Source organism: Brienomyrus brachyistius, unplaced genomic scaffold, assembly GCF_023856365.1.
Source record: "Brienomyrus brachyistius isolate T26 unplaced genomic scaffold, BBRACH_0.4 scaffold37, whole genome shotgun sequence".
In the NCBI taxonomy this organism is placed as follows: Eukaryota; Metazoa; Chordata; class Actinopteri; order Osteoglossiformes; family Mormyridae; genus Brienomyrus; species Brienomyrus brachyistius.
In genome coordinates, this window is record NW_026042312.1 from 3,532,257 (window position 1) to 3,545,888 (window position 13,632).

Here is a 13,632-nt window from a genome sequence, read left to right on the forward strand (position 1 = left end):
TGATGTATGGCCCGAGTCGTTAGAGACGACCTTCAAAAGTATGGCCCCATACGCTGATGTAATACGCTTGCATGTCTTTACTAGATTATTTAATTGCAATTAACCAGGTGCACTCATATCTGTACTTGTGCGAGGTCATATACGGAAAACAAAGCTTCAAACTGATTTTACTGGGGGTGCATGTATGGCCCAAGTCGTTAGAGACGGCCTTCAAAAGTGTGGCACCATACGCTGATGTAATACAAACGCCTGCGTGAGGAAGAAACACACATACATTGTCAAAACTAGCGCCAAACGTTTTTATTGGACGACAGACCCTCCACCTCCTCCTCCTCTCATTCTTTGCTCCAACTTTATCATTTTCTCCCAGAGTCTCAGTCTGTCAGAGTTTGTCACAGACTCGCGCAGCGGCACGGCTCTCAGCTCTCCGGCATCAGACTCGCGCCGCGGCACGGCTCTCAGCTCTCCGGCATCGCTCTCTCCGAGGATTATCCGAGCCCGCGGGGACCTTAGCGCAGTACCGCACCAGACACAGGGTTCTAAGGCCTTTGCTGATTCTCCAAAGCCCGGGACCTTACCGCGGTACCGTAACACCAGACACGCCGTACGCTCACGCTCCATCAGGTAACCCACCCCCGCTCGGCCACGGCTGTGCCCGACAAAATAATAACTTATTAAAATAACACACACACACTCATAAGCACTCTCCTCAATATAATTTAAAATAATTTATAATAATAATAAATAATAATTAAATAAATCATTAAAAATAATTTATAATAATAAATAATTTAATTTAAAATAATAATTTAAAATAAATAATAAATCATTTAATACATAAATAATTTAATAAATAAATAATGAAATAAATAATAAATAAATACAACTCCCGTGACGTCACATCGTACCACCACAACCCCGCCTACACAAGCCCCGCCCACAAGTGACCTTTTGACCCGACCTGTCAATTTGATGGAAGCGGCATTGTTCCTCTCTCTATTATGAGTCTCACATGTAATTTTCTTTTGTAACTGTGATGCATCCCTTGAGGCAGTTTCCATTGCCACTGCAATTTCTAATGCTTTGGCTAATGTCAAGTCTTTTTCGGTTAGGAGTCGTCTTTGTATGCTTTCGTTATGCATACCGCACACAAGCCTGTCTCTGAGCGCGTCAGACAAGCCCGCGCCAAACTGACAATGTTCTGCGAGCTTCCTGAGCTCTGCCATGTAGTTGGGAATTGATTCGTTCTTTTGCTGATTTCGGTTATGAAACCTGAATCTCTCTGCAATAACAAGTGGCCTCGGACTAAAGTGGTCCTGCAACAGTTTGGTTATAACTTTGAACGATTTCTGAGCAGGATTTTGCGGCGCGGTTAAACTCCTCAGTAAGTTGTATGTCTTTGCGCCCATAACACTCAGGTAGACTGCCACTTTTCTCTCATTTTCAATGTTGTTAGCTAAGCAATATTGTTCCAGTCTTTCGATATACGTGTCGCGGGGGTATGTGTGCCGCCTGGGCACCTGCCCGTTCTGTCTGACGGGGGCATAACCAGACCTTTTACAGTGGGGTTGGGGGGGGGGGAAAGGGTGCCTGGGGACCTGTCCGTTCTGTCTGACGGGGGCATAACCAGACCTTTTACAGTGGGGTGGGGGTGGCAAGGGTGCCTGGGCACCTGCCCGTTCTGTCTGACGGGGGCATAACCAGACCTTTTACAGTGGGGTGGGGGTGGCAAGGGTGCCTGGGCACATGCCTTTTTTGTCTGACGGGGGAGAACCAGACCTTTTTCAGTGGGGTGGGGGGGGAGGGGGGTAAGGGATCCTGGGCACCTGCCCGTTGTCTGACGGGGGCATAACCAGACCTTTCACAGTGGGGTGGGGGTGGCAAGGGTGTCTGGTTAGCTGCGCCTTTTGCACAACGGGGGAGAACCAGACCTTTTACAGGGGGGTGGGGGTTGCAATGCTGCCTGGACACCTGCCCCTTCTGTCCTATGGGGGAGTAACCAGACCTTTTACAGTGGGGTGGGTGTGGCAAGGGTGTCTGGGCACATGCCTTTTCTGTCTGAGGGGGGCATAACCAGACCTTTTACAGTGGGGTGGGGGTGGCAAGGGTGCCTGGGCACCTGCCCCTTCTGTCCTACGGGGGAGAACCAGACCTTGTTCAGTGGGGAGGGGTTGGCAAGGTTGCCTGGGAAACTGCCCGTCTTGTCTGACGGGGGCATAACCAGACCTTTTACAGTGGGGTGGGGGTGGCAAGGGTGCCTGGGCACCTGCCCGTTCTGTCTGACGGGGGCATAACCAGACCTTTTACAGGGGGGTGGGGGTGGCAATGCTGCCTGGGCACCTGCCCCTTCTATCCTACTGGGGAGCAACCAGACCTTTCACAGTGGGGTGGGGGTGGCAAGGGTGTCTGGGTAGCTGCCCTTTTTGTACGACGGGGGAGAACCAGACCTTTTTCAGTGGGGTGGGGGTGGCAAGGTTGCCTGGGAAACTGCCTTTTTTGTCTGAAGGGGGCATAACCAGACCTTTTACAGTGTGTTGGGGAGGCAAGGGTGCCTGGGCACCTGCCCGTTATCTGACGGGGGCATAACCAGACCTTTCACAGTGGGGTGGGGGTGGCAAGGGTGTCTGGTTAGCTGCGCCTTTTGCACAACGGGGGAGAACCAGACCTTTTACAGGGGGGTGGGGGTTGCAATGCTGCCTGGACACCTGCCCCTTCTGTCCTATGGGGGAGTAACCAGACCTTTTACAGTGGGGTGGGTGTGGCAAGGGTGTCTGGGCACATGCCTTTTCTGTCTGAGGGGGGCATAACCAGACCTTTTACAGTGGGGTGGGGGTGGCAAGGGTGCCTGGGCACCTGCCCCTTCTGTCCTACGGGGGAGAACCAGACCTTGTTCAGTGGGGAGGGGTTGGCAAGGTTGCCTGGGAAACTGCCCGTCTTGTCTGACGGGGGCATAACCAGACCTTTTACAGTGGGGTGGGGGTGGCAAGGGTGCCTGGGCACCTGCCCGTTCTGTCTGACGGGGGCATAACCAGACCTTTTACAGGGGGGTGGGGGTGGCAATGCTGCCTGGGCACCTGCCCCTTCTATCCTACTGGGGAGCAACCAGACCTTTCACAGTGGGGTGGGGGTGGCAAGGGTGTCTGGGTAGCTGCCCTTTTTGTACGACGGGGGAGAACCAGACCTTTTTCAGTGGGGTGGGGGTGGCAAGGTTGCCTGGGAAACTGCCTTTTTTGTCTGAAGGGGGCATAACCAGACCTTTTACAGTGTGTTGGGGAGGCAAGGGTGCCTGGGCACCTGCCCGTTATCTGACGGGGGCATAACCAGACCTTTCACAGTGGGGTGGGGGTGGCAAGGGTGTCTGGTTAGCTGCGCCTTTTGCACAACGGGGGAGAACCAGACCTTTTACAGGGGGGTGGGGGTTGCAATGCTGCCTGGACACCTGCCCCTTCTGTCCTATGGGGGAGTAACCAGACCTTTTACAGTGGGGTGGGGGTGGCAAGGGTGCCTGGGCACCTGTCCGTTCTGTCTGAATGGGGCATAACCAGACCTTTTACAGTGGGGTGGGGGTGGCAATGCTGCCTGGGCACCTGCCCCTTCTATCCTACTGGGGAGCAACCAGACCTTTCACAGTGGGGTGGGTGTGGCAAGGGTGTCTGGGCACATGCCTTTTCTGTCTGAGGGGGGCATAACCAGACCTTTTACAGTGGGGTGGGGGTGGCAAGGGTGCCTGGGCACCTGCCCCTTCTGTCCTACGGGGGAGAACCAGACCTTGTTCAGTGGGGAGGGGTTGGCAAGGTTGCCTGGGAAACTGCCCGTCTTGTCTGACGGGGGCATAACCAGACCTTTTACAGTGGGGTGGGGGTGGCAAGGGTGCCTGGGCACCTGCCCGTTCTGTCTGACGGGGGCATAACCAGACCTTTTACAGGGGGGTGGGGGTGGCAATGCTGCCTGGGCACCTGCCCCTTCTATCCTACTGGGGAGCAACCAGACCTTTCACAGTGGGGTGGGGGTGGCAAGGGTGTCTGGGTAGCTGCCCTTTTTGTACGACGGGGGAGAACCAGACCTTGTTCAGTGGGGAGGGGGTGGCAAGGGTGTCTGGGCACCTGCCCCTTCTGTCCTACGGGGGAGAACCAGACCTTGTTCAGTGGGGAGGGGTTGGCAAGGTTGCCTGGGAAACTGCCCGTCTTGTCTGACGGGGCTTTAACCAGACCTTTAACAGGGGGGTGGGGGTGGCAATGCTGCCTGGGCACCTGCCCCATCTGTCCTATGGGGGAGTAACCAGACCTTTTACAGTGGGGTGGGGGTGGCAAGGGTGCCTGGGCACCTGCCCCATCTGTCCTATGGGGGAGTAACCAGACCTTTTACAGTGGGGTGGGGGTGGCAATGCTGCCTGGGCACCTGCCCCATCTGTCCTATGGGGGAGTAACCAGACCTTTTACAGGTGGGTGGGGGTGGCAAGGGTGCCCGGGCACCTGCCCCTTCTATCCTACGGGGGAGTAATCAGACCTTTTACAGTGGGGTGAGGGTGGAAAGGGTGTCTGGGCACCTGCCCCTTCTGTCCGACGGAGGAGCACCAAGAACTTTTACAGTGTGGTGGGGGGGTTGTAAGGCTGCCTGGGCTCCTATCCGTTCTCTCTGACGGGGGCATAACCAGACCTTTTACAGTGGGGTGGGGGTGGCAAGGGTGTCTGGGTAGCTGCCCTTTTTGTCCGACGGGGGAGAACCAGACCTTTTACAGTGTGGTGGGGGGGGGGGGTAAGAGATCCTGGGCACCTGCCCGTTATCTGACGGGGGCATAACCAGACCTTTCACAGTGGGGTGGGGGTGGCAAGGGTGTCTGGGCACCTGCCCGTTCTGTCTGATGGGGGCTTAACCAGACCTTTTAGAGTGGGGTGGGGGTGGCAAGGCTGCCTGGGCACTTGTCCGTTCTGTCTGACGGGGGCATGACCAGATCTTTTACAGTGGGGTGGGGGTGGCAAGAGGGTCTGTGCATCTGTCCTTTATCTGACGGTGGCATAACCAGACCATTTACAGTGGGGTGGGGGTGGCAAGTCTGCCTGGGAAACTGCCCGTCTTGTCTGACCGGGCTTTAACCAGACCTTTTACAGGTGGGTGGGGGTGGCAATGCTGCCTGGGCACCTGCCCGTTCTGTCTGACAGGGGCATAACCAGACCTTTCACAGTGGGGTGGGGGTGGCAAGGGTGTCTGGTTAGCTGCGCCTTTTGCACAACGGGGGAGAACCAGACCTTTTACAGGGGGGTGGGGGTTGCAATGCTGCCTGGACACCTGCCCCTTCTGTCCTATGGGGGAGTAACCAGACCTTTTACAGTGGGGTGGGTGTGGCAAGGGTGTCTGGGCACATGCCTTTTCTGTCTGAGGGGGGCATAACCAGACCTTTTACAGTGGGGTGGGGGTGGCAAGGGTGCCTGGGCACCTGCCCCTTCTGTCCTACGGGGGAGAACCAGACCTTGTTCAGTGGGGAGGGGTTGGCAAGGTTGCCTGGGAAACTGCCCGTCTTGTCTGACGGGGGCATAACCAGACCTTTTACAGTGGGGTGGGGGTGGCAAGGGTGCCTGGGCACCTGCCCGTTCTGTCTGACGGGGGCATAACCAGACCTTTTACAGGGGGGTGGGGGTGGCAATGCTGCCTGGGCACCTGCCCCTTCTATCCTACTGGGGAGCAACCAGACCTTTCACAGTGGGGTGGGGGTGGCAAGGGTGTCTGGGTAGCTGCCCTTTTTGTACGACGGGGGAGAACCAGACCTTTTTCAGTGGGGTGGGGGTGGCAAGGTTGCCTGGGAAACTGCCTTTTTTGTCTGAAGGGGGCATAACCAGACCTTTTACAGTGTGTTGGGGAGGCAAGGGTGCCTGGGCACCTGCCCGTTATCTGACGGGGGCATAACCAGACCTTTCACAGTGGGGTGGGGGGTGGCAAGGGTGTCTGGTTAGCTGCGCCTTTTGCACAACGGGGGAGAACCAGACCTTTTACAGGGGGGTGGGGGTTGCAATGCTGCCTGGACACCTGCCCCTTCTGTCCTATGGGGGAGTAACCAGACCTTTTACAGTGGGGTGGGGGTGGCAAGGGTGCCTGGGCACCTGTCCGTTCTGTCTGAATGGGGCATAACCAGACCTTTTACAGTGGGGTGGGGGTGGCAATGCTGCCTGGGCACCTGCCCCTTCTATCCTACTGGGGAGCAACCAGACCTTTCACAGTGGGGTGGGTGTGGCAAGGGTGTCTGGGCACATGCCTTTTCTGTCTGAGGGGGGCATAACCAGACCTTTTACAGTGGGGTGGGGGTGGCAAGGGTGCCTGGGCACCTGCCCCTTCTGTCCTACGGGGGAGAACCAGACCTTGTTCAGTGGGGAGGGGTTGGCAAGGTTGCCTGGGAAACTGCCCGTCTTGTCTGACGGGGGCATAACCAGACCTTTTACAGTGGGGTGGGGGTGGCAAGGGTGCCTGGGCACCTGCCCGTTCTGTCTGACGGGGGCATAACCAGACCTTTTACAGGGGGGTGGGGGTGGCAATGCTGCCTGGGCACCTGCCCCTTCTATCCTACTGGGGAGCAACCAGACCTTTCACAGTGGGGTGGGGGTGGCAAGGGTGTCTGGGTAGCTGCCCTTTTTGTACGACGGGGGAGAACCAGACCTTGTTCAGTGGGGAGGGGGTGGCAAGGGTGTCTGGGCACCTGCCCCTTCTGTCCTACGGGGGAGAACCAGACCTTGTTCAGTGGGGAGGGGTTGGCAAGGTTGCCTGGGAAACTGCCCGTCTTGTCTGACGGGGCTTTAACCAGACCTTTAACAGGGGGGTGGGGGTGGCAATGCTGCCTGGGCACCTGCCCCATCTGTCCTATGGGGGAGTAACCAGACCTTTTACAGTGGGGTGGGGGTGGCAAGGGTGCCTGGGCACCTGCCCCATCTGTCCTATGGGGGAGTAACCAGACCTTTTACAGTGGGGTGGGGGTGGCAATGCTGCCTGGGCACCTGCCCCATCTGTCCTATGGGGGAGTAACCAGACCTTTTACAGGTGGGTGGGGGTGGCAAGGGTGCCCGGGCACCTGCCCCTTCTATCCTACGGGGGAGTAATCAGACCTTTTACAGTGGGGTGAGGGTGGAAAGGGTGTCTGGGCACCTGCCCCTTCTGTCCGACGGAGGAGCACCAAGAACTTTTACAGTGTGGTGGGGGGGTTGTAAGGCTGCCTGGGCTCCTATCCGTTCTCTCTGACGGGGGCATAACCAGACCTTTTACAGTGGGGTGGGGGTGGCAAGGGTGTCTGGGTAGCTGCCCTTTTTGTCCGACGGGGGAGAACCAGACCTTTTACAGTGTGGTGGGGGGGGGGGGTAAGAGATCCTGGGCACCTGCCCGTTATCTGACGGGGGCATAACCAGACCTTTCACAGTGGGGTGGGGGTGGCAATGCTGCCTGGGCACCTGCCCGTTCTGTCTGACAGGGGCATAACCAGACCTTTTACAGTGGGGTGGGGGTGGCAAGGGTGTCTGGGTAGCTGCCCTTTTTGTCCGACGGGGGAGAACCAGACCTTTTTCAGTGGGGTGGGGGTGGCAATGCTGCCTGGCCACCAGCCCCTTCGATCCTTCCGGGGAGTAACCAGACCTTTCACAGTGGGGTGGGGGTGGCAAGGGTGTCTGGGCACCTGCCCGTTCTGTCTGATGGGGGCTTAACCAGACCTTTTAGAGTGGGGTGGGGGTGGCAAGGCTGCCTGGGCTCCTGCCCGTTCTGTCTGATGGGGGCATAACCAGTTCTTTTACAGTGGGGTGGGGGTGGCAAGGCTGCCTGGGCACTTGTCCGTTCTGTCTGACGGGGGCATGACCAGATCTTTTACAGTGGGGTGGGGGTGGCAAGAGGGTCTGTGCATCTGTCCTTTATCTGACGGTGGCATAACCAGACCATTTACAGTGGGGTGGGGGTGGCAAGTCTGCCTGGGCTACTCCCCATTCTGTCTGACAGTTGCATAACCAGACCTTTTACAGTGGGGTGGGGGTGCCAATGGTGTCTGGGCACCTGCCCGTTTTGTCTGACGGGGGCATAACCAGATCTTTTACAGTGGGGTGGGGTAAGATATCCTGGGCACCTGCCTGTTCTGTCTGATGGGGGTATAACCAGACCTTTTACAGTTGGGTGGGGTGGCAAGGGTGCCTGGGCACCTGCCCGTTTTGTCTGACGGGGGCATAACCAGATCTTTTACAGTGGGGTGGGGGTGCCAATGGTGTCTGGGCACCTGCCCGTTTTGTCTGACGGGGGCATAACCAGATCTTTTACAGTGGGGTGGGGTAAGATATCCTGGGCACCTGCCCGTTCTCTCTGACGGGGGCATAACCAGACCTTTTACAGTGGGGAGGGGGTGGCAAGGGTGTCTGGGCACCTTCCTATTGTGTCCGACGGGGGAGCAACCAGAGCTTTTACAGTGGGGTGGGGGTGTCAAGGTTGCCTGGGAAACTGCCCGTCTTGTCTGACGGGGGCATAACCAGATCTTTTACAGTGGGGTGGGGTAAGATATCCTGGGCACCTGCCCGTTCTCTCTGACGGGGGCATAACCAGACCTTTTACAGTGGGGTGGGGGTGGCAAGGGTGTCTGGGCACCTGCCCCTTCTGTCCGATGGAGGAGCACCAAGAACTTTTACAGTGTGGTGGGGGGGTTGTAAGGCTGCCTGGGCACCTATCCGTTCTCTCTGACGGGGGCATAACCAAACCTTTCACAGTGAAGTGGGGGTGGCAAAGGTGTCTGGGCACATGCCTTTTCTGTCTGAGGGGGGCATAACCAGACCATTTAAAGTGGGGTGGGGGTGGCAAGAGGGTCTGTGCATCTGTCCTTAATCTGACGGTGGCATAGCTAGACCTTTTACAGTGGGGTGGGGGTGGCTAAGTTGCCTGGGCACATGCCTTTTCCGTCTGAGGGGGGCATAACCAGACCTTTTACAGTGGCGTGGGGGTGGCAAGGGTGCCTGGGCACCTGCCCGTTCTGTCCGAAGAGGGCATAACCATATATTTTACAGTGGGGTGGGGGTGGCAAGGGAGCCTGGGCACCTGCCCGTTCTGTCCGACGGGGGCATCACCAGACCTTTTACAGTGGGTGGGGGGTGGCAAGGTTGTCTGGGCACCTGCCTATTCTGTATGACGGGGGAGCAACCAGACCTTTTTCAGTGGGGAGGGGGTGGCAAGGTTGCCTGGACACCTGCCCCTTCTGTCCTATGGGGGAGTAACCAGACCTTTTACAGTGGGGTGGGGGTGGCAAGGTTGTCTGGGCACCTGCCTATTCTGTATGACGGGGGAGCAACCAGACCTTTTTCAGTGGGGAGGGGGTGGCAAGGTTGCCTGGGTAGCTGCCCTTTTTGTCCGACGGGGGAGAACCAGACCTTTTTCAATGGGGTGGGGGTGGCAAGGGTGCCTGTGCACCTGCCTCTTCTGTCCTATGGAGGAGTAACCAGACCTTTTACAGTGGGGTGGGGGTGGCAAGGGTGTCTGGGTAGCTGCCCTTTTTGTGCGACGGGGGAGAACCAAACCTTTTTCAGTGGGGTGGGGGTGGCAAGGGTGCCTGGGCACCTGCCCGTTCTGTCTGAAGGGGGCATAACCAGACCTTTTTCAGTGGGGTGGGGGTGGCAAGGGTGTCTGGGCACCTACCCGTTCTGTCTGATGGGGGCTTAACCAGACCTTTAAGAGTAGGTTGGGGGTGGGAAGGCTGCCTGGGCTCCTGCCCGTTCTGTCTGATGGGGGCATAACCAGACCTTTTACAGTGGGGTGGGGGTGGCAAGGGTGTCTGGGCACCTGCCTATTCTGTTTGACGGGGGCATAACCAGACCTTTTACAGTGGGGTGGGGGTGGCAAGGCTGCCTGGGCACTTGTCCGTTCTGTCTGACGGGGGCATAACCAGACCTTTTACAGTGGGGTGGGGGTGGCAAGGGTGCCTGAGCACCTGCCCCTTCTGTCCTACGGGGGAGTAGCCAGACCTTTCACAGTGGGGTGGGTGTGGCAAGGGTGTCTGGGCACATGCCTTTTCTGTCTGAGGGGGGCATAACCAGATCTTTTACAGTGAGGTTGGGGTGGCAAGGGTGTCTGGGCACCTGTCCGTTCTGCCTGACGGGGGCATAACCAGACCTTTTTCAGTGGGGTGGGGGTGGCAAAGCTGCCTGGCCTCCTACCCGTTCTGTTTGACGGGGGCATTACCAGACCTTTTACAGTGGGTTGGGGTGGCAAGGGTGCCTGGGCACCTTCCCGTTCTGTCAGACGGGGGCATAACCAGACCTTTTACAGTGGGGTGGGGTTGGCAAGTCTGCCTTGGCATCTGCCCCTTCTATCCTACGCGGGAGAAATCAGACCTTTTTCAGTGTGGTGGGGGTGGCAAGGCTGCCTGGGCACCTGTCCGTTATGTCTGACGGGGGCATAACCAGACCTTTTACAGTGAGGTGGGGGTGGCAAGGCTGGCTGGGCACCTGCTCATTCTGTCCGACGGGGGAGCAACCAGACCATTTTCAGTGGGGTGGGGCTGGCAAGGGTCTCTGGGTACCTGCCCCTTCTGTCCGATGGGGGAGTAACCAGACCTTTTACAGTGTGGTGGGGGGTGGGTAAGAGACCCTGGGCACCTGCCCCTTCTGTCCTACGGGGGAGTAACCAGGCCTTTTACAGTATGGTGGGGGTGGCAAGGCTGCCTGGGCACCTGCCCGTTCTGTCTGATGGGGGCATTACCAGACCTTTCACAGTGGGGTGGGGGTGGCAAGGGTGTTAATTATTTAACAAATCAAATTTCTTTATTTATTTAAATATATTCATAATTTTATTTACTTTAATTCACTGAACCAGGACATAATTATATTTTGCAGTTTTTTTCAGTCTGTTATGTCTCTAGTTAAATGATTATTATACACATTGATTGACAGTCATTATGTCAGTTATGTTCAGCTGCAGTAATACAGTGAATTTAACTTAATCCAGCAGACTGTGGTTTCATTATGTTACTCAGTTATGCTTTGGGTGACGCTGAAGCAGGACATTAATAGGACAGAACAGAAAGCCTTTATTGTCACTGTACAGGGAGGGAATACAGTAAATGGACATAAATATATAATATATAAAATGTACATATACAAGAGAAGGGGATATCCCCCCCCAATCAAGATTACATTTAATTACATTTTAGTCAGAGAGAAAACGTATAAAAAACTATATTTTTCATGTTTATTCAGCTCACTGAACACAGTCATTTATTTTTTGTAAAACACACAGTCCTGTGCAAAAGTCTTAGGCAGTCCAAAGAAATGTTTAAAGCTGTTTATCTGGGTAGCAAGTGTACTTTGGCTTAGAACAAAAAATACAATTTAACATTAGAACGTGTGCAAATTAAGAGTAACACAATAAAAACTAGTAATAATTTCTTCTGTTTCCTAAAAAGTTACTGATATCTAGTTGGATGGCTAGATGAACACCGCTTCAGTTCCCAAACTTCTCCTCAGGGGCACCTCAGCCGTTCCATGATTTTGTTAAATTTCACCATTATTGGAAAATTAAATATATTAAATAATTAATATATTTCAATTAAATAATTAAACATATTGGTTAAAAAGTCAGTGAGAGATTGACTAGCTGTATGAGGTCTGCTAGTGGTCAAGTCAAAAAATACATGGCTGCACTGGACGGTCGCTGCAAATACTAGGATGATTTTAGCAGAGGTTCTGAAATGGCGAAGCTGACACACTTTGACAGGCATCATATCATAGTTTTACACCAACAGGAGGATAATCTAAACATCATTTTCTTTGCCTGCCTAAGACTTTTGCACAGTACTGTACATTATACTGTACATATAAAAAGGATTATAAAGGTTAAAAAGCAGAGATTTTACCTTTTACCAGGAGAACCAGCAACACGTCACAGTGACACTGAGGAGTTTATATTAATATAAAACCCTGGATAGAGGGACTCAGTGAATGAGGAGGTGAATCTGTGCAGGGGGGTCAGTCCATCAGAGGAGACTCTGTAGAAGGACAGAGCACCAGCCCCCCAGTCCAGATACACTCCTACTCTGCGGGAGCCTGAGGGCCGTATGGGTATGACAGTGTGTTTATTATTGTGACAGACAGAGTAACTGTCAGTATCACACCACAGACTCCATGACTTGTCATTGACTCCAAGCCCACAGTCACTCCCTCCTTTCCTCCTGATCCCTTTATAAGTCACTCCTATCAGGGCTACACGTCCATCCCACTCAGCCTCCCAGTAACAGCAGCCAGTCAGACTCTCTCTGCACAGAACTTGTTCCCACCAGTCAAATCTCTCTGGATGATCAGGATATGGCTGCACTGCCCCCCATGTCACCTTCCTGTTCCCCCCTGACAGAGACAGGAGTCTGTTTGCTGTGTTGGGGTCCAGCGTCAGCTGGCAGGAGTCTGTAGGCAGGAGGAAGAATTATTAATCCCATCAGGCCGCCTGTACTTTATGTTTCTGTACGATATAAAAACAGCACAGCTTCCCCTAACGAAGCGGGAACTGAAGTTTATGAAACAAAGTGGGCGCGCGACGGCGGCGGGAAGAGCCGCCAAAATGGGGCGCGAACTAAACTAACAGCTTAATTAATTTAATTAAAAAATGACAAAGCAGCGACATTCATCAGACATATTCATCACAAGCATATTTACCACAAAACGGCACCAGAGATCAATACTAAAGTCAGTGTCTTTCCTTCTAACCGCTAATTCCGGCGCATCCGGCTCGAAAATGGCCATCAATAACAGAATATTTAAGTAATATTATTACATATGTAACGTGATATTTAATAAACATTTGGATCTGGATTCTGATATAAACGATGATTCCGGCACAGATCGTGCGCGCATCATAAAAAACAGGAAGGTTTTCATTAATTCAGAAAAATATTGCTCTGAAAAACGGGATTATTATCTCATTATTTCGGAAAAACAGAATTAATTTCCCCCAGATGAATGCAATACGCTTCCATAGAGAACCGCTTACCGCGCGCGTGACTGTAGATGCAGCGCCGCTGCCGCGAGGCGTGAGCCCCGCATCTCGCGCACGCACGCGGCCGCTCTAATCTGTTAACATGGGCGCCGAAATGAAATTTGATATTTTCCGCCGCACATCCAGTGTGTCCCGGGCGCTAATTTCTTTTAGCACCGTGGATCAGGAGAACTTTTTAATATTCACGAGTGAAGCCCTATACGATTGGCTGGCTGATTAATATTTATGAGAGGGGCACTACCTCATTGGCCAGTTAACATCGACTTGTGCTGCCTGTTTCTTCTACCTAAAGCAGGGGTGTCCAAATCCAGTCCTGGGGGGCCGGTGCCCTGTGTAGGAAAGTTCTTTCCCTGTTCCACCATAAATAATTCAGCTCAAGAGCTGTGTGGTTATTAGCACAAGGAGATGAATCAGGTGTGTTAAATGAGGGGAAACCCAAAAATGTGCAGGACTGGATTTGGGCTCCCCTGGTTTAAGGGATTCAGTGACCAATCAGTAATATTCTCTCATGAATTTTAAGGAATGTTCCAGAACCACCCTGTAAAAATGCAAATTCACATTTTGCACTTGAGGAGAGAGTTCGGTCTCACTGCCTACAGGTGCCTCCTTAGGACAATACTAACGAATCTCACACAGAAAACACATACACTC

The 13,632-nt window shown here is 54.1% G+C and overlaps 2 protein-coding genes across 25 annotated transcripts in view; both read right to left on the reverse strand.

Annotated features, from left to right (window-relative positions):
* The window catches only part of LOC125722171 (keratin-associated protein 16-1-like), a 91,987-nt gene that overhangs the window by 67,772 nt on the left and 10,583 nt on the right, over nt 1-13,632 (reverse strand). The window lies entirely within an intron of this gene.
* The window catches only part of LOC125722160 (NACHT, LRR and PYD domains-containing protein 12-like), a 106,726-nt gene that overhangs the window by 51,076 nt on the left and 42,018 nt on the right, over nt 1-13,632 (reverse strand). For 22 of the 23 annotated variants that reach the window (XM_048998312.1, XM_048998301.1, XM_048998298.1 and 19 more), the window contains one exon: nt 11,007-12,392. In XM_048998312.1, the coding sequence (XP_048854269.1) occupies nt 11,875-12,392 (518 nt within the window). In that variant the 3' untranslated portion in view covers nt 11,007-11,874. Of the gene's footprint in view, nt 1-11,006; nt 12,393-13,632 lie in introns of those variants that run through there. The other variant, XR_007386185.1, reaches the window with a different exon arrangement.